Source organism: Macaca mulatta, chromosome 12 (genome assembly GCF_049350105.2).
Source record: "Macaca mulatta isolate MMU2019108-1 chromosome 12, T2T-MMU8v2.0, whole genome shotgun sequence".
In the NCBI taxonomy this organism is placed as follows: Eukaryota; Metazoa; Chordata; class Mammalia; order Primates; family Cercopithecidae; genus Macaca; species Macaca mulatta.
In genome coordinates this window covers 71,199,656-71,226,069 of record NC_133417.1, presented here as the reverse complement: position 1 = coordinate 71,226,069, position 26,414 = coordinate 71,199,656, and the positions used below count along the sequence as shown (strand labels likewise).

General features: G+C 34.4%; 1 protein-coding gene across 2 annotated transcripts in view; it reads left to right on the top strand.

Moving 5' to 3' along the window:
* Positions 1-26,414, top strand: part of SCN9A (sodium voltage-gated channel alpha subunit 9) — a 180,535-nt gene that overhangs the window by 105,237 nt on the left and 48,884 nt on the right. For both annotated transcript variants that reach the window (XM_015110280.3, XM_028830806.2), the window contains one exon: positions 3,834-4,310. In XM_015110280.3, coding sequence (XP_014965766.2) covers positions 3,834-4,310 — 477 coding nt within the window. The remainder of the gene's footprint in view (positions 1-3,833; positions 4,311-26,414) is intronic.

Genomic DNA, 26,414 nt, shown 5'->3' with positions numbered 1-26,414 from the left:
CATCAAATCTCTCATCAGGTATCCAGAAGGTGGGGTATGGTAACAGCCATATGGTAAGTGCCTTCACTTCCCACTGAGTTGAAAAAAGTTACTAAAATATTGTTGTCCTTGTAACCGCCATAAAAAAAAGGACTCAGAAGTCAGGACAGAAACCTACATTCATCCAATCACACACTAAATGATACTGTGCCAGACATACACACAAAGGCATTTATGCAGCACATATTCTGGATTTTTACTGCACAAAAAATATATATCATGGATTACCATTCTGTAATTGTTGATCACCCTCAAGTTGCAGTAATAAATGAGCTTTCTAGTTTTATACAGCCTTACAAATTCCTTCCAATATGGAATGAAATACACATTCTCTTTGTTTCTTCTTCTCAGTTTTGCATTTATAAGCTCCTATAGCAGGATTTGCTTGTGTATTTTCTTTTTCTTTTTTTTTTTTCTTTGAGATGGAGTCTCACTTTGTTGCCCAGGCTGGAGTGCAATGATGCAATCTCGGCTCGCCCCAACCTCCGCCTCCCGGGTTCAATAGGTTCACCTGCCTCAGCCTCCTGAGTAGCTGAGATTACAGGTGCATGCTACCGTGCCAGCTAATTTTTGTATTTTTAGTAGAGGTGGGTTTTCATCATGTTGGCCAGGCTGGTCTCGAGCTCCTGACCTCAGGTGATCCAGCCTCCTTGGCTTCCCAATGTGCTGGAATTAGAAGCATGAGTCACCACGCCCAGCCGTGTACTTCTTCTTAAAAAATTTTGACATTAAAAAAAAAAATTTTTTTTTGACATAAAATCATGAAATTGGGACAGGTATAACTTGTGAAAACATGCCACATCAAAGCCAATGATCACAAATAATTTAAATGTTTATTATTTATTCAGGCAAATTCAAAGGGAAAGGCATTCCCTTGGCTCTCACTTTATCCACTCAATATTTTTCAGTATCTTCTCTGTGAAAAGAAAGGTATTTAGGTATAGTTTAGATAGGAAGGCATTGTTTAGGTATTATTTAGGGTGGAAAACCAAAACCAATTACCCATGATCTAATCGTTGTTTTTAAGATGCTTATTAGGACACAGAAAAGTGGTACACAAAAGATATCAGACCAGGAAGGAGTGATGAGTTCTACCAATGAGGTTAAAATAAAATGCTTTTGACACTTAAAAGAAAGAGTTTTAGATTGAGACTTAAGGGAGGTTTTTGAAGTGGGCCTTTGAAGAATGGATAATATCATATTTGATCCTGGACACTGGTATGAGAGTTATGTTTTCCTTTGAATGACAATATAGATTTATAGTAAAAAACAGAGGAGATATATCGATGAGTGTTTCATTCATGTAGAATTAGTGTTAACTAACTCATATTGATATTCTTTAATTATTAATTATTGACAATGAAAGTATACAGAAAAAAATTCATAAAGTTGATAACCAATTCTTGACTAATGAAGGAACTACCAATATCATAGAATTAAAATTTAAGGAAAAAAATATATTCCTGATATAGTTTTCCACATTAGAGTTATATGCTAAACTGGCTTCTCTTTTTTTATATTTCTCTAATTTATTGTTTCAGTCGTTTTATTGCCAATTAATTGAAATGGTTAAGGATCACAGGTTTAGGAAAACATTTGGAAAAACAGATTTTAGTCAGCTTGGGTCTATATCAGGAAACTTGTGAAGATCTTTAATCACAATGAGACTTTGAATCAAGTATACATTTTATTAATATTTCTTCTCTTGTTTAACGTGATAATACAAAGATGATACAAATAGACTTTATTTTGATTTGTGATACCCACTAGGTTATAGAAATATTAGAGACTTAAGATTTTTGAAGGAAAGAAAGTTGTCACAGCAGCTGTTCTCAACGAAGTGAGAACCTCATGAGCCACTGCACCCTGTTAAGATGGTTTAACACTTGAATGGATTAAGGAGAATAAAGCAGTAAAATGGATCCTCAGATCCTCACCAATATTCCTATTAAAACAAATATACACAAATGTGTATTTCATAGTGAAATATACTTTTTCATGGACAAGTATTAAACTATTAAACCATTTCAGGGACTTTTTGCAATTATCAAAATTGTTCAGTATGATTCCCAGACCTCCCACCTCCAGAATTTTCTCTTAAATCAGACTTATTGAGATACAATTTTAACCTGCTCTCTTTACTTACATCTAAGAGAATTTTTTTTTTTTTTTTTTTTTTTTTTTTCCCTCGAGACGGAGTCTCACTGTCACCCAGGCTGGAGTGCAGTGGTGCGATCTCCGCTCACTACAAGCTCCGCCTCCCGGGTTCCCGCCATTCTCCTGCCTCAGCCTCCTGAGTAGCTGGGACTACAGGTGCCGCTACCACGCCCGGCTCATTTTGTGTATTTTTAGTAGAGACGGGGTTTCACGGTGTTAGCCAGGATAGTCTCGATCTCCTGACCTCGTGATACACCCGCCTCGGCCTCCCAAAATGCTGGGATTACAGGCATGAGCCACCGCACCCGGCCCAGAAATTGTTTTAGGTATGACCAAAATGAGGGGTGAGTACCTTCTCTTCAGTTAGGTCTTACTTTGATTTTTCAAACATGAGGTAGATGATTTGGGCCATGAAAAGACTTACATCAAATGCCAATTCAATTTTCTTTTTTGTTTCCTGGGTAAAACAATGTTTAAATATAATTTACATGTTTCCTGCCCTCTGTGAACATTTTTTTTTTTTTTTACAATTTTTTTTGTTTGTTTGTTTGCTTGTTTGTTTGTTTTTGAGACGGAGTCTCGCTGTGTTGCCCAGGCTGAAGTGCAGTGGTGAGATCTCGGCTCACTGCAAGCTCCGCCTCCTGGGTTCATGCCATTCTCCTGCCTCAGCCTCCCGAGTAGCTGGGACTACAGGCGCCCGCCACCACGCCCAGCTAATTTTTGTATTTTTAGTAGAGACGGGGTTTCACTTTTTTAGCCAGGATGGTCTCGATCTCCTGACCTCGTGATCCACCCACCTCGACCTCCTAAAGTGCTGGGATTACAGGCGTGAGCCACCGGGCGCGGCCTTTTTTTTACAATGTTGAGTTCACCTGCACTTCTACTTCAGTGAGAAAAAAAAATAATTAACTCAAAAATAAGACTTTGTTTCAAGAGAATAGAAATTGTCCTGACCTTTTTTGTAATCTCTTCTGGGGCCAACATAATAGGCAATGAAGCCAGCCAATCATAATGCCATTATTGCATGTGAATCAGGTTCAGGGGGCAGGTCCTTTTCTGTGCTTTAAAAGTCACATTAAGTAGTATTCTAGCATACTTCTTGGACAGAATATTTCATTACAGGAACTTTGTAAGTATTGTGTGTTTCATTTGTTGGAACAAGTGACATTTATCTTCTGGTAAAGTGAACAAAGATCTTTAGCACAATAGAAAATAGTCACAATCGTCTTGTTCTACTTGTTTCTCACAAGTAATAAAGAATGATAGATGAATGCTAGGAGAGTTTTTTGGGTTCATAAAAGGGAACTTGATTAAGGAACTACTGCTACAGAAATGAACTTAGAAATGACGTAATGAAAATGATGAGGGATCATTCTCTCTGCTCCCCATGGTAGTTCTTCCTGGGTATGGCTGATCCTCTGCTGCCAAGTCTGCTGGGGCTAGTCTAGGGATACAGTGATGAAGAGTCTACCCTCTCCTCTGTCTCTCTCATGTGGTCTTATCCGTGCGTGAAAAGGTGCAGAAATCTTCGTTGCTGGTTTGTATTGTGGCCTATATTCAGAAAAGTGTGCTTATTTTATTTTTTTTATATTTCCTGTCTCCCTATTTCTCTACCCCCTCTCCCCATCCTGATATAGGTCCTAAACCTATTTCTGGCCTTATTATTGAGTTCATTTAGTTCAGACAATCTTACAGCAATTGAAGAAGACCCTGATGCAAACAACCTCCAGATTGCAGTGACCAGAATTAAAAAGGGAATAAATTATGTGAAGCAAACCTTACGTGAATTTATTCTAAAAACATTTTCCAAGAAACCAAAGATTTCCAGGGAGATAAGACAAACAGAAGATCTGAATACTAAGAAGGAAAACTATATTTCTAACTATACACTTGCTGAAATGAGCAAAGGTCACAATTTCCTCAAGGAAAAAGATAAAATCAGTGGTTTTGGAAGCTGCGTGGACAAATACTTGATGGAAGACAGTGATGGTCAATCGTTTATTCACAATCCCAGCCTCACAGTGACTGTGCCAATTGCCCCTGGGGAATCCGATTTGGAAAATATGAATACTGAGGAACTTAGCAGTGATTCAGATAGTGAATACAGCAAAGTGGTAAGAATGCTTCATATACTTTGTGTTTCATGTTAACAATTAGTATGAAATGAATGAAAATTTCAGATTTCTGTTGCCATAAGTTCTTCTTAACGTTGCATATAGTGATGGATAGTTTTCTGTGCATGACTACACAACAGCTTCCTGAAGATTTATCTGGTAAAGTTTAGTTACTAGTTCTTAATAATTGATGTAATCTTACTTAGCTGTATGAGAAAGCACCAGGTATCTTTGAGCCTTCCCATTCTTCATCCCATGTTGCCTGTCAGTTGCAAAGTTACACACAGTCTCCCTCCACAGTGCCTGTTTGAATCCACCTCTCCTTTTCATCACCTTTCCTTTGTCCTCACTATTTTTTGCCTAAACCATTTCAAGCAGAGTCTCGACTGATGCCTCTGCTTCCATTTTGCATTTACTCTAGTTTACTTATTTGATTAATTTCACTCACGCAGATTCAGTCCTAATCATTTCACTGCCATGATGTATCCATGATCTGCAAAATCTCTCTCTCTCTTTTTTCTTTTATTCTCCTTTTTAAAAAAAAAGAAAAATGGAGACAAGTCTCACTCTGTTGCCCAGGTTGGAGTGCAGTGGTGCTATCATAGCTTACTGCAACCTTGAACTCCTGGGCTCAATGATCCCCCTACCTCCACCTCCTGAGTAGATGGGACTATACGCCCATGCCACAACACTCAGCTAATTTTTTTAAAAAAAAGTTTGTAGAGACAAGGTTTCACTATGTTTCCCAGGCTGGTCTCAAACTACTGGATTAAGGCAATTCTTCAATCTTTGTCCCCAGTTGCTGAGATTACAGGAATGAGCCACCACACCTGGCTATCCCCAAAGTCTCTTGAATTATGTATTGTGCACAAAGCCTTCACACTATGGCCCTAACCAGCTTTGACCAGCTGTATCTCCTAGTGCTCACCTGAAGAGCACTTTTGTACCTGTATCAAACCAATTTCCTTTTAGGCCATAAACACTGTCCACACTTTGCTTGGGATTTCCTTCTCCAGTCAAAATCCTTCAAGGCATCACCCTTGTATTTATCATTTATTAAATTGTTAATACTTAAATCACAGTTGGGTAAAGGTTAAATGAATTAACACATTAATACATGTAAAACATTTAGAACCATACTCAACATTCTCAAAATGTTACTCATCTCATCCCTCCTAATTTCTTCCCAAGTGGATCTAGTCCCTTCTCATTTTGAACCCCAAACAATTTTATACCTCTTCCTGGATTCAGTAATCTTAAATTTTAATTTTTTGAGAAATTATGGTATGCCTCTAATGGTACTGTAAATTCATTGAGAACAGAAACTCTTTTAAACCTTCTTTTGTGCCCTCCTCTCCCACGCTTACCTGCATATTTCTAGTGAATCAAGGTATATATCGAGCTGTATTTTTTTTGTGAAATATAACAACTGTATTACAAATTATGTTTATGGTGTTGTTTTAAAGTCTTAAGGTATCATTTAAAAATAATCTTTTGTTTTCTGTAGCTCATGTTAGGAAGTATTTGACAGATAGTTACCAAATATCTTCTATCTCCTTAACTTACTAAGACTCCACCCTCCATGAATTTATAGTGGCCTTTGAAAAAAGATTATATGGAATAATCATTATATATATATATATATATATACACACACACTATATATACACACACATATATATGTGTGTGTGTGTGTGTGTGTAAAATGCTCAGGAGGCTGAGGCATGAGAATCACTTGAGCCCCGGAGGTGGAGCTTGCAGTGAGCCAAGATCTTGCCACTGTACTCCAGCTTGGACTATAGAGTGAGATTCTGTCTCAAAAAAAAAAAAAAAAATAAATAAATAAATAAATAAATAAAAAATATATATATATATATGAGATTAAATTAAATTAAAACAAAATAAAATAAAATACTCTATATTTAGTTGAGTGAATAAACTATTAAATCAATAAATCATGATATATGTTTCTATGTAGCCAAGGACATTTTTTCCAAGATGGTAAAGTAAGGAATAAAATATAGTCATCCCTTGATATCTAGGGGGGAGTGGTTCCAAGGCTCCCCACAGAGACTAAAATCTGCAGATGTTCAAGTCCTTTATATAAAGTGGCACAATGTTTAATATATAACCTACACACATCCTCTCATATGTACACTTTAAATTATCTTCAGATTACTTATAATGTAAAACTAAATAACTAACACAGTGTAAATATTTGTCTTACTGTATTTTTTATTTGTACTCTATTTTTTATTTTGTACAATAAAGTTGTATTTTTATATTTATTTTTTCCAATTACTTTCCATCTGTAGTTCGTTGACTCTACAGATGTGGGACCCAGGGATACAGAGGGCCAGCTTTATTTTATTTGTATATTTTAAAGTCTTTTACATGGAAGAAGTAATACTCCCAAAATTTTAAAAGTGTGTTCATTTCAGCTTAAAGTTAGAAAACCAGCTTCCACGTATGCCTTTTAAGGAGCAGGCAACTAGATTTAGTATCATATGGAAAGGGAAACTAACTCAGTCACCCATTTTTTTCTAACTAACTCAGTCACCCATTTAAAGAAGATTAAAATTATAAACTCCAATCACCTGGCAGACAGTTGCTCTCAGAGTAAAACTTGGATTCTAGGTGTTAAAGTCCTTCAGGAGCTGGGCAAAGTCAACCAAATACTTCTGAAATTATTTCTTAACATTTACGAGGCATTATTTCTTACCTGTTCATTTTTCTTTCTTTTAAAGCCAATGGCTGACCTTTCATGGATCTCCTTAGCTGCTGACAAAATTCTTATTCTTAGTATGTTGAGTTGTAACATTTTTAAGGGAACCTTATAGAACTTTCCATTTAGCACTTCATTTTCTAACTGAAAAAGCAGGCTCATTAAAAGGAAGTGATTTTATTCACAGTTATAAAGCTAGAGTTGTACAGTTATAAATCCAGAGTTATATAGTTGTACAGTTATAAAGGTAGAGCCATGTCAAGAGTCCCAGTCTTGTGACTTACAGCTCAATGGAATTTCTACCTCTCTTGCCCTCTCTTTCTCCATTTGAAAGACAAAACAAACATTCCTATTGAACTTAATGTTCAATTTGTCTCCCCTGGGGTATAAAGCCATGCAGCTATAGAATTCATATATCTGTGGTATGCAGATGAAGGTGTGTTGTCATAATGGTCAGCTATCTTTTATAATTAGTGATTTTATTTGTCTTTTGTAACTGAAATCGATTATTTTAACCATCTGTAAAATTACTCTGCCACTTATTCCATGAGCCCTTCCTAAAGAGTATGAAATCTAGTGTCCTATAAACTGAGTTCTCTAAAAACCATTTGATGTTAATATTTTAATATTCTTGATTTTCACTATTTTTTCTCATTACATAATGGTCATATCTATGTGATAAAAGAGTGTACATTCTTATTCTATTACATTTCTATGGTATGCACAATCAAATATACAGGGGTTTGTGGCTACCTTAGAGGTTGTAGTAACGGGTACACAAGCCAGTATTTTTAAGTCATTTAGCATAGTATTTGAATTAGCAAGCTATTAAAAAAATTTTTGTTATCATCGATTTCTGCATCAATATTATTACCTAAGAACTCAGGTTCTTAGTGCTACTGACTTCTAATTATGAAATTTGAAAGTTTACCCTTCTTCATAAAAAATTTTCCATGACATATCTCAAGGTATGTCATCTTAAGTATAGACAAATCTACCTGAAGATGTAAGAATTGAGAAATAATGAAGGTTCAAGATCTAAAGGAAATTTGTTAGATAAGATATTAAGCTGTGGGCAACTATAAAAACCTTATGTCTAAGGTCTTTCTTTCCAGCCTCTTCAGATGAAAATGTTTCCAGTTTAAATTTTGTCATTTTTGTTTTGTTTTGTTTTCCCATTTGGATCACCAAAATAGTGCACATTTTCTTTATTTGTCTAAAATGTTTCTAATCCTCCTATGCTAACTTTTCCTGCTCTAATTCTCATAATCTTCATCTCCCACTTGAGTTCCTAGAGTCTTGAACTGTGAATCCCCTCCTTTGCAACTTTTGTTTTTTTCATATCTGAGATGCCTTTGAAATAGTGATGGTTGTGTTTATGATGAGCCTGGATGAGCCAAAAAGGCAAATTCGATTACCCAATAGAAAGTAATTCCTAATTTATATATTTATGTCATTAAGTCTTAGCCACTACCTTGGGATATGATTAAGAACGCCACTTTTAATTTACAAGAAGAAAACAAACAACCCCATCAAAAAGTGGGCAAAGAATATGAACAGACACTTCTCCAAAGAAGACATTCATATAGCCAACAGACACATGAAAAAATGCTCATTATCACTCGCCATCAGAGAAATGCAAATCAAAACCACAATGAGATACCATCTCACACCAGTTAGAATGGCAATCATTAAAAAGTCAAGAAAGAACAGGTGCTGGAGAGGATGTGGAGAAATAGGAACACTTTTACACTGTTGGTGGGACTGTAAACTAGTTCAACCATTGTGGAAAACAGTGTGGCGATTCCTCAAGGATCTAGAACTAGAAATACCATTTGACCCAGCCATCCCATTACTGGGTATATACCCAAAGGATCATAAATCATGCTGCTATAAAGACACATGCACACGTATGTTTATTGCAGCACTATTCACAATAGCAAAGACTTGGAACCAACCCAAATGTCTATCAGTGACAGACTGGATTAAGAAAATGTGGCACATATACACCATGGAATACTATGCAGTCATAAAAAAGGATGAGGTTGTGTCCTTTATAGGGACATGGATGCAGCTGGAAACCATCATTCTCAGCAAACTATCACAAGAACAGAAACCAAACACCACATATTCTCACTCATAGGTGGGAATTGAACAATGAGATCACTTGGACACAGAAAAGGGAATATCACACACTGGGGCCTCCTGTGGGGAGGGGGAAGGGGGGAGGGATAGCATTAGGAGATATACCTAATGTACATGACGAGTTAATGGGTGCAGCACACCAACATGGCACATGTATACATGTGTAACAAACCTGCACATTGTGCACATGTACCCTAGAACTTAAAGTATAATAATAAAAAAAAGAATGTCACTTTTTAAGATAGAATATTTGCCTCAAATCTTAGCTTTTGATATGACCTCGAGCAATTTACAAAAACTTTTTTTTCAGTTTACTTATGTGTAAAATAGATTGTAATAAAAATTACATGATTCTCATAAACAATTAGAAAATGCTTACTGAAAAATAAGTGCTCAATGTACAATTATTGTAAGTATGGAATTGAGTGCTTACATACACAGTGTAAGTAGCTGTTGGCTACAGATTGAATTTAAAAGAGATAGCATGATGAAAATCAGTGCTTCAGAATTTTAGTGTGTGAAAGACATACTTGGGGACTTTATTACAAATGCCTGTTCTGGATCATATCCTTTGAATTGTCTTTGCCTAAATTTGGATGCAACTTCAGAATCATTAACAATGTTTGCAGCAGCTACTGATCATTAGAGACTACTGTGAACAAGCATACACCAACAAATTGGAAAACCTAATGGAAATTGATAAATTACTCAATACATACAACTTGCCAAGATTGTATCATGAAGAAGTGGAAAACTCGAACAGACCAATAATGAGTAACAAGATTGAATCAGTAATTAAAACTCCTAGCAAAGAAAAGTCCAGGACTACATGGCTTCGCTGATGAGTTCTACCAAACATTTAAAAAAGAACTAATATTAATTCTTCTCAAATTATTCCAAAAAAATCAAAAGGAAAGGAAGTCTTCTAAACTCATTCTACAAGGCCAGTATTACCCCAATACCAGAACCAGGTAAGGATACACACAAAAAAAGAAAGCTAGAGGCCACTATCCCTGATGAACACAGATGCAAAATGCCCCAGCAAAATACTAGCAACTCAAATCCAACAGCCTATCAAAAAGATTATTCACCATGCTCAACCGGAAATCGTCCCAGGGATGCAAAGATGTTTCAACATTTGCAGAACAATAAACTTGCTACATTATATCAACAGAATGAAATGTAAAAACCATGTGGTCATCTCAATAGACAGAGAAAAAGCATTTTATAAAATTTAGTATCCTATGTTTGATAAAAATTATCAACAAATTAGGTATGGAAGAAACATACCTTAATGTAATGAAGGCCATATGTAACAAACCCACAGCTAACATGATACTAACCAGGGAAGAGCTGAAAGCTTTCTTTCCACGATCTGAAAGAAGACAAGGATACTCACTTTCACTACTTTTATTCAACATAGTAACGAAGTTCGAGCCAGAGCAATCAGGCAAGAGAAAGAAATAAAGGACATTTAAATTGGAAAGAAGGAAGTCAAATTCTCTCTGTTTTTATATAATCCGATCTTAGATACAGAGAATTCTAATGACCGCGTGAAAAAAAAATTTCATAAATGAATTCAGTAATGTTTGAGGACACAAAATCAACATGCAAAAATCAGTATTATTTCTATATGTTAACAACCAATAATCTGAAAATAAATCAAGAATGCAATCCCATTTACAATAGCTACAAAAAATGAAATACCTAGAAATAAATTTAAACAAGGAGATGAAATATATTTACAATGAAAACTATAAAATATTGGTGAGAGAAATTGAAGAGGACACAAAAAGGAAAAGATATTCCATGTTCATGGATTAGAATAATTAATATTGTTAAAATGTCCACATTACCCAAAGCCATCTATAGATTTAGTGCAATCCCTATCAAAATACCAATGACATTCTTTACAGAAATAAGACAAAAACAGTCCTAACATTTGTGTGAAACCACAAAAGACCCTAAATAGCCCAAGTAACCTGAAACAAAAAGAACAAAGCTGGTGGCATCACCCTAACTGACTTCAAAACACACTATAAAGCTATAGTAACCAAACAGAATGATACTGACATAAAACAGACATATAGAGCAATACATAAGAATAGAGAGTCCAGAAATAAATCTACACATATACAGTTAACTGAGTTTTGACAAAGTTTCCAAGTACATATAATAGGGAAAGGACAGTCTCTTTAGTAAATGGTTCTGGGAAAACTGAATAGCCACATGCAAAAGAATGAAATTAGACCTTTATCTCTAAATTTTTATACAAGTCAACTCAAAATAGACTAACTAAAACATAAGACCCACAATTACATGACTATCAAGAAAAAAAAATATGGGGAAAGTTTCATGATGTTGGTCTTGGCAAGGATTTTTTTTTTATAAAACCTCAAAAGCACAGGCAATAAAAGTAAATATAGACAAATTGGATTATATTAAAAAGCTTCTGCACAGCAAGGCAAATAATCAATAGAGTGAAGAGACAACTTACAGAATGGGAAAATATATTTGTAAACTATGCATCTGATAATGGGTTAATATCTAAAACATATAAGGAACTCAAACAACTCAACAACAACAACAAAAAACAAATAATTCAAAAATGGACAAAAGACCTGAATAGATATTTCTCAAAAGAAGACATAGAAATGCCAACAGATATATGAAAATATGCTCAACATCACTAATCATCAGGGAAATGCAAATCAAACCTATATTGAGGTATCTCCTCACTCTAGTTAGAATGGCTACCATCAAAAAATCAAAAGATGAAAGTATTAAAAGGATATGGAGAAAAGGGAATCCTTACACACTGATTATGAGAATGTAAATTAGTACCACCATTATGGAAAGTAATATGGGGGTTCTTAAAAAAATTAAAAATAGAATTTTCATATGATCCAGCAGTCCCAATACTAGGTAAATATCCAGATGAAATGAAATCAATGTGTTGAAGAGATAGAGTAAACATAGAATACTATACTCCTATATGTTTATTGCTGTACTGTTCACAATAACCAAGTTATCATATTAACCTAAATGATCATAAAGAGATAAATGCATAAAGAAAATGTAGTATATAAGAAACATTGAACATCATTCAGCCATAAGAAATAATGAAATCCTGTTATTTGTGGCAACGTGAATGAACCTGGAGGATATTATGTTAAGTGAAATCAGCCAGACACAGAAAGTCAAATATCTCACACATATGTGGAATCTAAAGAGTTGTCATAGAAGTAGATAGTATAGCATAGTGGTTATCTGAGGATGCGAGGCTTGGAGGAGCGAGGTATGGAGAAAGATTTGGTCAATAGGTACAAAGCTGCAGTGAGATAGAATAAGTTCTGGTGTTCTATGGAATAGTTGGATGACTAGAGTTAACCATAATGTATTGTATATTTCAAAATAGCTAGAAGTTTGTAAATGATCTCCTCACAAAGAAACGATAAATGTTCAAAGCTATGGATCTGCTGGTTACCCTACTTGATAGTTACATAGTGTATACATGTATCAAACTATCACATGCACCCCATAAATATGTACAATTATTATGTGTCAAAAATAATTTTTAAAATAAATGATGGTAATCTAATCCCTAGCTTACTTGGGTTCAGGTTTCTGAGATACTACTTTCTTTATTCAGGGGCTATGGATATATTTCCCCTTTTGGTTGTTTAAGAACCTGCATTTTGAGTAAGGGGAAATAACATCACTAACCTTTGATATCTCTCCCTCTCCTCTCCCTACCCAAAAACCCTCCCTTTTATGACTTAGCATCCTGGTTTCTCAATATAGTTTATGCAGAATTTTCAATGCTATCCTAGTATAAGTTTTCAGGTTGGCAGATTTCCTCATCCTGATAGATAGTTAAAAATACACTCCAGAATCAAATCAAAATATTTTACAGTAAAACATCTTATCAGAAAATAACCAAAGCGATGAGTTCAAACAAATGGTTTAGTCAAATATCTTAAACAGTTCTGAGTAAACAAATGGAAATAGAACAATAGCACTTCTCTGAAGATACAGTGTCAGAATCAAGAAAGGCATGCTGTTATCTCAAAGGTACCCATGAGAATAATACTCTTTTCACTGTTTCTAAGAATGCAGGCACTGAACTGATGTCTCTTCTCAGAGTCAGTCTTTTCTTGAAGTGCAATGAAGCCCTCCAAGCACGCTCCAAACATTAACAACACACTACACAGGTTTTTTTTTTTTTTTTTTTTTTTTTTTTTACCATTGGCAGTGAAGTGCTTCCTTGTTATAAACCTTAAAGGAAGCATGAAATGCATCCATTCATCAATAAATATCTATTGCACCTTACTATGCTGTAAGCACTCTGCTAAGAACTGCTGAGGGAAAAAAAGTTCATGTTCTCACACAACTGCAATAATTTAATATCTGGATTAACTTGAAAGTTAAAATATAAGAGCCCAGCGTCTAGATATATAAGACTGTGAGCTGATCCAAGGATGTATTAGTTTCTTAGTGATGTAACAAATTAGCACAAACTCGGTGGCTTACAACAACAGAACTTTATTCTTTTGACAGTTCTGGAGGCTAGAAGTCTGAAATTAAGGTCTGAGCAAGGCCATGATTTCTCTAAAGGCTGTAGTGACTATACTTCCTTGCTGCTTTCTAACTTTGGAGGTTGTTGGCAATCCTTGCAGCTTGCAGCTGCATCATCCCAACTTCTGGCCCGGAACCCACATAGTTTTCTCCCTGTGTGTCTCTGTCTTTTCTTCTTATAAGGACCCCAGTTACATTGGATTTGGACCCACACTAATGCCCTCATCTTAATTGTATCTGCAAAGACCATATTTCCAAGTAAGATCACATTCAAACATGCCAGGGTTAGGACTTCAACATAACTTTTGGAGGATTACAATTCAACCCATAACAAAGAATTTTGACTTAGAAGACTGGATGGTTTTTTTTTTTTTTTTTTTTTTTTGAGACGGAGTCTGGCTCAGTCGCCCAGGCTGGAGTACAGTGGCGTGATCTCGGCTCACTGAAAGCTCCGCCTCCCGGGTTCACGTCATTCTCCTGCCTCAGCCTCCCAAGTAGCTGGGACTACAGGCGCCCACTACCACGCCCGGCTAATTTTTTGCATTTTTAGTAGAGACGGAGTTTCACTGTGTTAGCCAGGATGGTCTCAATCTCCTGACCTCGTGATCCACCCGCCTCAGCCTCCCAAAGAGGTGGGATTACAGGGACTGGATGTTTATTGATGCAATTAGGGATATACTGATGGAGGAGAAAATTGAGGAGGTAGGGGAAATACAGAGTTTAATTTGGTGGCATCATAAATTTGAGCTACTTGCAGTACAAGCAGTGAACCTGAACAGGAGGTATATGGAAACATAAATCTTAAGGAAAGAAGAAAAGTCAGAGTTGTAGATAGGTTGGAATTTTGTATGTTAACTTTTATTTATCACAGGATTGTGTAGGGAGTCAGTTCCCTGGGAAGCCAATCCTGAGAGAGAAATCTGTTTGTCTAAGATTTACTGAGAGCTGTTTTCAGGAACGATACCTAACATCTGTAAAAAGTGAGGGATGCAAAATTATTGGGCAGAGAGAGAAGTTGAACTGTTACAATTGCAACAGAGATTTCGGCTGATCCTATTGGCATCCCTGGTGCCGGGACGACCCTTTGGAGTAGTCCCAAAACAAAGCAAGAGGGTCAGGCCTTTCTTCTCCATACCATGCCTTGGATGCAGGCTTTCCATTTACCCTTCCAGGGGAGAGGGGCATAACCTTGGGGGAAGCACCTCCCTTCTACCACGATAATGCCCAAAGGGGGATTCGGATGTGAGCCTTCAGCAGCCAACACTTTTGGCAGCTGGGTGAATGAGCAGCTCACTGGAAAGCAGGATGTGCACAGTGCCTTACAGCATGTACCGCACGACAGAGCCATAGACAGAAGCTGAGAACAGTGGATCAAACACATTTGAGAGGTGGGTGCAAAAGAAGAAAGCACACACACACACACACACTCTACACACACACACACTACACACACGGATAAAATGTATACAGTAGCCCCTTTACACACATTATATAATTTTCCCTTTTGTGACCTCCTTAGGAAGTAAATGTAATTCATCTATATTTGCAGATGACTGAGATTCTAAAAGATTAAGAAAAGATTCGTTTAGTCACAGATGTGTCTGGGGGTATTTTTAAATTTAAGCCCCAAGCTTTAATCGTTATATTACATGCCATAGAAAGGCAGGAGAGTGAGTAGGAATACAATTGTTTTCTGCTATACCTCTGCAATGGTGTAATTCAGGACGAAATTTCTGTTGTAATGGTATTGTACATTTGCTGATTCATTGGGATTCTGATATTGTGCTTCTAATCCACCTTAATGCTGACTGATTAGATTATAGTTTACCTTGGTAATAATGTGTGATTTTTATATTTTAAGTGTTTAAATTTGTTTCTTCAAAACTATCTTACTCCTTTCTTTATTGAAAAGTAAAACTGATTTTACTTCTAGAATATATTTCTTTCTCAAGACTACATTACCCTTTCCTTTCCATTTATTCAATATTAAACGCATATTTCATATATTATAGTATTTCATGTGTATCTGTATATTTATTTGCATATATATTAATGTATCTCTATTTTTTCATGCAAATTATTGATAAATATGACAAACTTGTCTTGACCAAACTCAAGTTCTTGTGGCTTCTGCCTGATATATTCATTCTTTTCTGGTGAAAGCCTTGCTGAGGTAACTATTAGGTTCTTAGTGCTACTAAGACTTATCCGGCTCTCCCTGGCTTGTTGATGAAATTGGCAAGTGACTCAGAAATATCACTAAAGTCCAGATCACTGCCTTTAAAGCATCTCCTTTGTCATGACATATTATGTTATTACAGAAAAGTATTAAATCAATTTGGCATAATTTTTTCTACACATCGCTTTGCTCTCTTTGAAACTTTGTGTTCTCTCAGGACAATGTATTAAGTAGAATTGATTTATTATTATATTATCTTCCACATTAAAACTATATTAAGGGCTAGGGAATACACTTATTGCCACACCAAGGTACACATGTTAAGATCTTAATTATTTGAATAAATCTATTTTACTTAAGGGTACATGGATAATCCCTATTTTTTTTGTATTATGTTATTTTTGGCTATTTCGGAGTCAGGACTCTGTTTAACTGCATGCAACAGAGACTTAACTATATCAGCATAAGTGGATAGAGCATTCTATTTTCATATTTTAAAACTTCCACAGATCAGCAGTCCATGTGGCCTCCATGTCCTAGGCTCCATCTCTTCTCCCTTCTGCCAGTCTTCATATGTGTTTTTTCTTCTATCTTAATGCCTATAATTAGAGGTGACTGTTCCACCTACAGCTTTATATCCAATACTCAGGTAGGAAAGAGAAAGAAATAGACAGAAGCAGAAGTAATGACTATCTCACTTGCCTGAGGAAAAGCAAAACTTTCCCAGAGATCTTTATCCAACTTTGGCTTATGTCTTATTGGCAAGAACAGTGTGACATGACCACCCCTAACAACAAGGAAGCCTGGCTGAGGCAGGACATTTATCCAGGCATATTGCTGCCCTGAATAAAATCTGGATTATCTTAGTAAGATACATTGGAAGACATTAACAAGGTCAGACATGCTTCTCCAATATTATTACTGCTACTAATTATTATTATTCCTTTATGAAAATGTCAAAAGAATTGAAAGATGGTAATTTTCTATTTTAAGAGATTTAGTTACTAGGCATAGTTTGGAATAATGTGCATCAACTATAATGTTATACTTTGAAACATATTGTATAAAATTACCAAGAAACAAAATTTAATTTTTATTTACTGAATTAGTATATATGAAAATAAGAATATATTAAGTTAAATAATAAAAAACTAAATATCTAACCATTTTTAATATGCAAAAAGTAGAAATTTCACGTGGCTCAACATAGTATAAAGACATAAGTAAAATATAAACTTTATTCTACCTGTATAATCTTATTTCTTAATTACATAAATGTGTTACTGAACACAGATATTTTATTTATTTTTTGTATTTGTGCATAGTAGAGAACACATTAAAATTTTCTATGACTATCTGCCCAGAATTGTAATAGGCATAGAGTTTTTCTCTCCTAAATTACACTCATGAAATATTTTTGACCCCCTATAAATATTGAGTCCCCGAAAAACCACACTAAAAACTTCGTGTACTTCAAAGGTAAAGGGTGATTGATCATTGACAACAAAAGTTTACAGTCTAATAGTTGCACCTTAGATAAATACACAAAAAATTATAACACAGAACAAAGCAAAACACAATCCATAACAGGACACTAAACTAGTCCATTGAGGATGCATTGAGTAAGGGGCTATATCAGGCTGACTTCACATGAAAGGAGGTGGCACTTAAGCCAGACCTTACAGTATGGAGAGAATTTCACTGGGCAGATGTGGTACAGAAGGAAATCTCAGGCAGAGGAACGAGCATTCATGTTGTTCACGTGATTCACTCATTCATTCGTCTATCCACCCATTCATCTATTCAGTGTTCAGTTTACAAAGTCATTATCTTTAGAGAGACTTAAATATGCTTATTATTATGAAATGTAGTCATTTTATTGACTTGATAAAAAGTTGTTTCAATATTTGCAGTTCTCAAAGTTAAATATTTAATGTCCTTTTACTATGTGGTGGTTTTAATTATATTGTTATCAAGACTTTCTCTCGTTAGATTTTTTAATCAAAGTTTTTTCCTTAATTTAGATTTATGTTCTGCTTATTACTACACTTTAGAAAATGTAATAATCTTTTAAAAATGCATTTGACTTTGAAAAATTTAGGGATTAGTTACAGTTATGCTGTTGGGTAAAACTGGCATTTGATTGTATTTTTTATGCATGGATTTTTTAAAAAGCACTCTTCTGTAGAATTGCACTTAGACCATTTCTTTTTTTCAGGTTGTTTCCAAAGAATTTGAAAAATCTTTCCATCTTCATTTGTTGATGTGCCTAAAAACAATGAAATATTTGTCTGACATATTCAAATCAATGTGTCTTGTTCTTTATATTTTGATAAATTTGGAAACTTCACTTTTTTGCAATGCTGTTTAAAATGTCAAAATTAATTAATTAAAAATAAAAGTCAATCAAGACATGTTAATTTTAGAATATGCTTTTTAAAGCTGCATACTCTTACTCCCACTTCACCCCCTATACTGATAATCACTTATATTTAAATGTTGCTTGCATTTAAGGAAAAATAGAATGCAAAACATTGCATTAGCACATTATAGTAAATTCAATTCCTAAAAAATAGAATTATGTAACTGTTTAATTGATTGTTTTAAAGTCTCTGTTGAATGACATTTAATCTTAGTATTGTGATTCTAATATATTGCTTAACATTGAGTATATAGCATGTACTTTCAAATATGTAACTAATTTCTACTTATAGGTATATGACTTTAAACATTTTAAAACACAGTTGACTAAACTTTCATCATGCTGCATTTCTAAAATTTAGTACCTAACCTTCTTACTTCTCACAGGGGTAAAATCAAACTGGATCAATCAAGGATGCAGCTCTGTGCTTTTAACCAGGCAGAGACATATGTCACCACTTTTACACAGGTTACCTAAAAAAATCATACATACGATATTTTTTCAATGTCTTGCATGCTGTTCAGCTACAAAATCTTTCTGCCTGACCCATTGCAAGAGAGTAGAAACATATACAGTTGCTCAATAGATAAAGCGACATCACAGCATGTCACCAGGACAATTCTATTATATTTTTTGTGATTCTCTTGATGACTTCTTTGATGTAACCTTCATGTGCTTAAGTGATTTCAAGTGCATGATCTGTAGATTTTTATTGAATTGATTATAAAAGTAAAATGCAGAATGTAACAGTAGCCATTGAAGCAACATTTGATTTGAAAACCTCTATCAACTTCCCTTCCTGATTAAATCTACATAAAAATATAGAGATGTTTATCACATTAAATTGTCACATTTAAATTAAGTAGATCAAAACTCTAAAAAATTGTGGAAGAAGTGTTTCTGGCATAAATATAAAATCTCAGAGCAGGAAAGGATCATTGTAGTTCTAGCTGTATATTTATGGATAAGTAAATTGAGACTCATGCTTTCTTAGTACACATCTAGAAAGTTGGGGTCAGAGCCAAAGTACCCTGCTTCTAGTATAAACTTTGAATACATTTTGAAATGGTTTTAAGCACTGTTAGTTATGGGACTTTATTTTTTTAAAATCAACTCAGTAATTAATTTGATTTTATTTCCTCCTATATAAAATGCATCAGTTAAAAGTCGATAGGCCTTGCCTATGAATGAATAAGTGATACGTGTTCAAAATGTTTAATTTTATTCCAGAAGTAATATTACTCATTGATGAGAATAAGTTTCTGATTACATACCTAATCAGAGTGGCCTCTAGAAACTAAGAGGTTTAGATAGAGCACATTATGAAGTGAACACTAAACCTATCTATCAATAACACATAGAAGACTTTTACTGAAATTAGATACAGATTAATATGTATTGCCTTATTGAATATTTCTAAAAGGTATTAAAAATACATACTAAGATATATTTTAATTTTAGCATAACTTGTTGAATGAACTTTAATAGTACTAGGATGGGGGAAGGAATCTCTGTCAATAAGAATTTTGACTATTTTTTATAATCTAGTTCATATTTTGAATTTCTCTGTCATTGTTGAGATGTTTGTATTATTGTTATCTTTTGTGCAATGATGAAAGCAAAACTTTATCCTGAAATTGACATACCCTAGGGTGTGTCATTGCAGTTTCAAATGAAAAATTAGTTATTTTTGTGTTCCAGTTTATTCAAAGATAATCTTAAAGGTGGCCTAAGTGAAAGATTTATTTTTCTATTTCAAATTTGGTGGGGATTTAGAGGCAATATACTCATAGAAAACTATTTTATTCCAGAATATGGTGAATTTTCTTCAACTAGAGCCTAAATAAGGATGCATATACGTCCAATATTATCTATATAGGTATAGATAAAACATACAATTTTTGAGAAAGCTATTTCTAGAACTATATATACATGCATAGACATATAAACATATGCATATATATGTTTTGAATTCATAAATTATTATTACTTTTTTACCAAGCTATTAGAAAAGATGAGGCACATGTTATAAATAGTCATCCTCTTAATCAAGAAAAAACTGAATATTCAGTTAAGAATGACTTGAAATATGGCACTTTAGCAAAAGTTGCTTACATAAGGGATAGAGTTATTTTATTCATGTAAAATTTCTATTTACATTATATTTTCAATATTAGAAATCCACATGTTTAAAAAACTAGTAATTATTCAGCTCATTAAAATTCACTTTTCCTTGCCCTCCTTCATTGTGGGTAGTATTAGTGGTTAACAGAAATGATTCAGATACCTAGGTAGCTTACTTTGTGTTTGTCATTCTTGCTAGTTTTAAAATTATATATAATATTTACAAAGCTTGAGTCTGAGTATCTACACTTTGCCTTTGTGTTTGCTGAGGTTCCAATCCTTCTTTACCTACATGTTGCATTTTTTAAAGCTGGCATGAATAGTAAAATTGTCTAAATGTTTGCTTCTAAAGATTTTAAGATACTCTGACTTGACCCACTGTGTTCCAGCTGCTTTCTCTGCAAACAGTATAGCAGTTCTGTCATGCGCCTCTGTGTGAAGAGACCACCAAACAGGCTTTGTGTGAGCAACATGGCTGTTTATTTCACCTGGGTGCAGGCGGGCTGAGTCCGAAAAGAGAGTCAGTGAAGGGAGATTAGGGTGGGGCTGTTTTATAGGATTTGGGTAGGTAAAGGAATATTACAGTCAAAGGGGGGTTGTTCTCTGGCGGGCAGGAGTTGGGGGTCACAAGGTGCTCAGTGGTGGAGCTTTTTGAACCAGGATGAGCCAGGAAAAGGAATTTCACAAGATAATGTCATCACTTAAGACAAGGACTGGCCATTTGCACTTCTTTTGTGGTGGAATGTCATCAGTTAAGGCAGGGCAGGGCATTTTCACTTCTTTTGTGATTCTTCACAAAAGTTACTTCAGGCCATCTGGGCCTATACGTGCAAGTCACAGGGGATGCAATGGCTTGGCTTGGGCTCAGAGGCCTGACAAGTTCTGTGACAGAGTACAGAGACAACCCTTGAATATCAATGGCCACTTTACACTCCTAGCTCTTACTAGTAAATGCTTCTGTTCTTTTCATTAGAAAAATACTTCAAGATGATACTATAGGACCTGGCTGAGAAATCTGTAGCCAGTCCAGCCTTCTTATATGGCCAAGTGTTGTTGCTTTTGTATGATTTTTAAAATATTCATATCTTATCATTTAGTCATGTAAGTGTTCATGTTACTGGATAGAAAGTGCCCTAGGTAGAAGATTCTGAGAAAAATAAGAGCTCTCCATGAAATCATTGGTTTTATTTTGAATTTCTCTGGTGGTGGCTGAGATTTGACCTCATTATTTCACCAACAGAATACTATATAGCATGTTGACCTTGTGATGGAACTGTGTGTTTCATGCTGAATGAGTAGCTGTTCCTCCCAGAGCCTACATGATATTTCTCTGCTAGCAATAGACAAAGAAAAATAGGAAAGGAAAAAAATCGGTTTTATTGCCTTTTTTTTAAAAAAAGAGCTAACGTTTTAGTTGTCCATAATTAGAATGTGAGCCCAGAATTTATTGCAACTAGTTAATAAACTGACAATTTTCTGCTAAATTAGTGAAAGTAACATTAAAACTTAGACAACAGAAGAAAATACAGTTGAGTTTTCCACTGATCAATAATATCTGGAGTATTTTTAAATTATTTCCATTTTTTCCTGAAATTCCTGAGCTTCAGTTATTTTTTAACTTGAGGCATTACCTTTCAAAAAGAATCTTGAGAAATTTCATATCAAAAACAATATTGCAGAGACCTTGAGGGGCCCAGAAATCTAAATCATGTTAAGAAATGTCATTACACTCGCCGGGCGCGGTGGCTCACGCCTGTAATCCCAGCACTTTGGGAGGCCGAGGCGGGCGGATCACAAGGTCAGGAGATCGAGACCACGGTGAAACCCCGTCTCTACTAAAAATACAAAAAATTAGCCGGGCGCGGTTGTGGGCGCCTGTAGTCCCAGCTACTCGGGAGGCTGAGGCAGGAGAATGGCGTGAACCCGGGAGGCGGAGCTTGCAGTGAGCCGAGATCGTGCCACTGCACTCCAGCCTGGGCGACAGAGCGAGACTCCGTCTCAAAAAAAAAAAAAAAAAAAAAAAAAAAAAGAAATGTCATTACACTCAAGATGAAAAGCACAAATAGTAATATCAATAATATTAATGACCTCCAATTTTAAAAACTCTATAAAAGGATAATGTTGACACTTCTCCAGAAGGAACAAAATAAAGGCCCTGAACAATTGCAAGAGAGAAGAAAGGTCATCTTGGTTCTGCACCAGAAGAGGGTATTTAAACAACTAGTTATCCTGTAACATAATGGGAAATTGGAAATTGGACTCTTATGCCACATAGTAACTATGTGTGGAATTCTTCTCAAAGGGTCCTTTGATCCTTTAATCGAACTTTACTATTTTACTCCTTAATGATTCAAGAACACAATTATAGATATTGATGGTAAAACTATGCAGTTAAATTAAAAGATGGATAACAGTAACTTGAAACTAATTTTAAAATGTCTTTCTTGCTTATTAACAGATAATGGCGCTTAGTTTACCATGAATGTCTGCCATAATTTTTCTTCTCTTTTATACCCATCTCCTCCTTTTGATTTTCTTCTCTCAACTTTCTTACTGTCTTTTGTGAGTATTTTAAGGCTCAGGTGAAATAACCATTCTAGGCCCTGCTCCTTAAAGAATATCTTTTTTTGTTGTGTGAAGCAGAGTTTATAGTATGTACTTTAAATGTAACACTTTTAGGTTCTTTTCAGCATCAATCATTCTCTTTGAGTAAGATTTTTATTGAGTTCTGTGTTTTGTACAGTGCCGCTATATGTTTGATAGTTTCTTCTTTTGAGCGTTAGATTATCAAGTCATTAGATATTCCTACTTCACACCTCTTGGAACAATAATTAACTAAATAGCGTTAACCACCATCCATGATAGCATGAAATAGGCTTGCATTGTTAATGTTTATCTTAGGAAATGCCAGTGATAAATTTGTAAGTGAACAACTTAGGACATGTTCTAATGTGATACATATATTTAACGTAATTTCTACTCAAGCAGTATAGTAGAAAACACAGCTTCAAGGCAATCAAAGGGAAAACCATGAAGAATAATAATGCTTTTAATTTGAACATATTTTCAGTAATTGAAAGGAGCATCTTAAATAGCTACATAAGTTTACAATCAAGATAAGGATTATTTCACAGCTATAGTGTTGTATGGATGCACACTGAAAAATATGGAAAGATATGCCAATTTCTCTCTCTCTCTCTCCTCTCTCTCTCTCCCCTCTCTCTCTTTCTCTCTCTCTTGATTACCTCAGGGGGGTTGAATCAAGGAGATAGTGGAGGAAACTTTACTTTTGCACTGTAAATATTATACATTTAAAATGTTTGAGTCAACTATATCACTTTCATATTTTTAAAAAGACACTTTTAGAAGGCACTTACAGTCAATATCATATTATTCAATGAAAAGGCAAGAATGCTAATTATGGTACACTTCTGATTCCTAATACCAATGAGTCCACCTTCTTGATCCTATGCTTACATTTATATTTATTTTATTTATAAGTAGACTGCCAATGATAAAAAATTGATATTTCCCTTTTATTAGAAATCAAATCCATGTGAAAATTACAGAAGGTCCTATTTATAATAGCAAAAGAAAATTTTTTCATACTAAAGCATTTATTTCACTTCTCTAATATAGTATAGTCATTCTTTCATTTCCAAAATTACTTGGAAAACTAAACAACAGATGATTGAGTTTAAAGAAATGAAAGTAATATAGAAAATAATCATATAAAATAATACAAATAATTGATATGATCTTCCTTATATAGTACTTAAATATGGTGATGCTTACTGTGAGAATTCAATAAATTTCACCACAGGAAAAAAACTTTATTATATATATCAGCCTTTCTATATAAAGGTATTCTCTTAGAACTCTGCTAAAGAAGCTTATACTATAGCAAGTATAGAATTCAAAGGTCAAATTGATTAGAACTGTCTATATTGCTAAAGTGTGCATATAAATATTTAATTTTATATACAGTATTGAAATAGTTACTGTTTGAATACTTAATGCATTCCCAAGAAAACCCTGAATGTGTAAGAATCTATTAGCCATAATAATTTGACTACAAATACAAATTAATAATAGTTCATATCAAATATTTTGATAATTTCTGACCCATTAAACAATAATATTTAATAACTTTAATTTATGACATAAAATTATGTGCCAAGCTGAATTCAATTGACCATAAAAAAATATAAAACCTGCATGTGAAAAAAAAAGTTTCAATGGCAAGATACACTACGTAAAATCACCGAAATTTTTACTTGCTCATAAACTAATTTGGCATAAATCTTTGTTAATGCTCTCTTAAACAGTGAGAGAACCAATTACTGATGTTGAAGATGCTTTCATGAATTTAGCCTAAGTCAGAATTCTGCAAATAAGAATCATTTTATTTAAAAGTTGTTACCAGCTCAGAGAAAACAATTATAACTATTTCCTATTGTTAATATTGTGTCTAATAGCAGGGAGGTGCTTTGTATTCTTTCTATCAGCAATTCCTCCCACTGCCTTATCTCAAAACCCAGGCCAATAATTCTTTTTTCAGAATTGAAGGACTTGGCCTTAACTTCACAGAATAATAGGGCCCTGTCTTTCAGTTCCCTGATGATAGTTCACGTGTAGCCGAGAGGTCAAGACTTGAAGCCGTTCAAACTGTAGTCTTCTAAATATGGTACTTTGGATTTTGTGGCAATTGGCACAAAATACATATTAGTAATTATAAGTTTATCCAACATCATTTCCTGGATTAATCTATATTTTAAAACTTGTCATATATACTTTAAAACTCATTCTATAGTTTCTATTTTAAAACTTGTTCTATAGTTTTATAGAATATTCAGTTATAATTAATTTCTATTTTCTAATTTTAGATTAAACTAATTTAGATGAATTCAATCCGTTTGAAGAACCTGTTTTTGAGTGAAATTGTGTACTAACACTTTCATAACTGATACTGTCATCAAACTCATGGACCTGGTGGGAATAATGCCTCTAGGCCAACGTAGACTAGAGGAGTTCACTTAACAGTTTGTTCATAAATCTTTACTCCAGTTATAAGAAAGACTTGGTCTGCTTACATCATTCCTTATGTACAATACTTTATCAATGCCATTTTTATGATGTTGTATACTAGGTGATAATAATAGCATTGAGAATTTAATGTGGTACCCATCAAGAATACTTCCAGCTTCCAAGTCAATCTCTAAAAATCAAACCTTTGGATTGGGCCTATGATATTAATACAGATTCATAGATCAAGAATCAATTTATCTGAAATAAGTACTTTATTATTTTTAGCACTTGCACTTGCTTGAACTACTCTAAAAAAGATAAAGTTGTAACTTAATAAGAGAATCGTGTTGTAGTAACTAGCAGCTTCCAATATTCATGTGTCATTTAGCAAATGAGAATGAAAAATTAATTCTTCCATTGATATGCTGCTTTACTCCTTTATAAAACAATATTTGGGAAATTTGACAGAGTTTTGCTACAATTGCTGTATGTATTTTTTGTAAAGATTTATTCGTGTGTGTGTATGTGTAAACATCATGGTTACTCATAAAGCTCTGGGTGGGAAAAACCTATTTGTGTTATGATCAGTTATATGATCATAATGACAATGAATTCATTACTCCATGTGTAAGTCTGCCATGTTTAATTTTCTTCAGTCTTTGTTTCAGAGTTTGCATGTGGTGCTTACTTTAGTAGCCACTTTCTTGACATTATAAATAATACTGTTTAATCTTTTCTACAATGTACTAAAATGTTATATACAAAATAGGTAGTGTTGGTATGGTCATTGGCATTTTGATTTCAAAACCGTATTTGATTTTGTGGTCTTGATCAAAGAACTTCTATCTATATCGTCCTACTACATGTATTTAAATCCAAGAGATAATAAAAAATACATTTGGA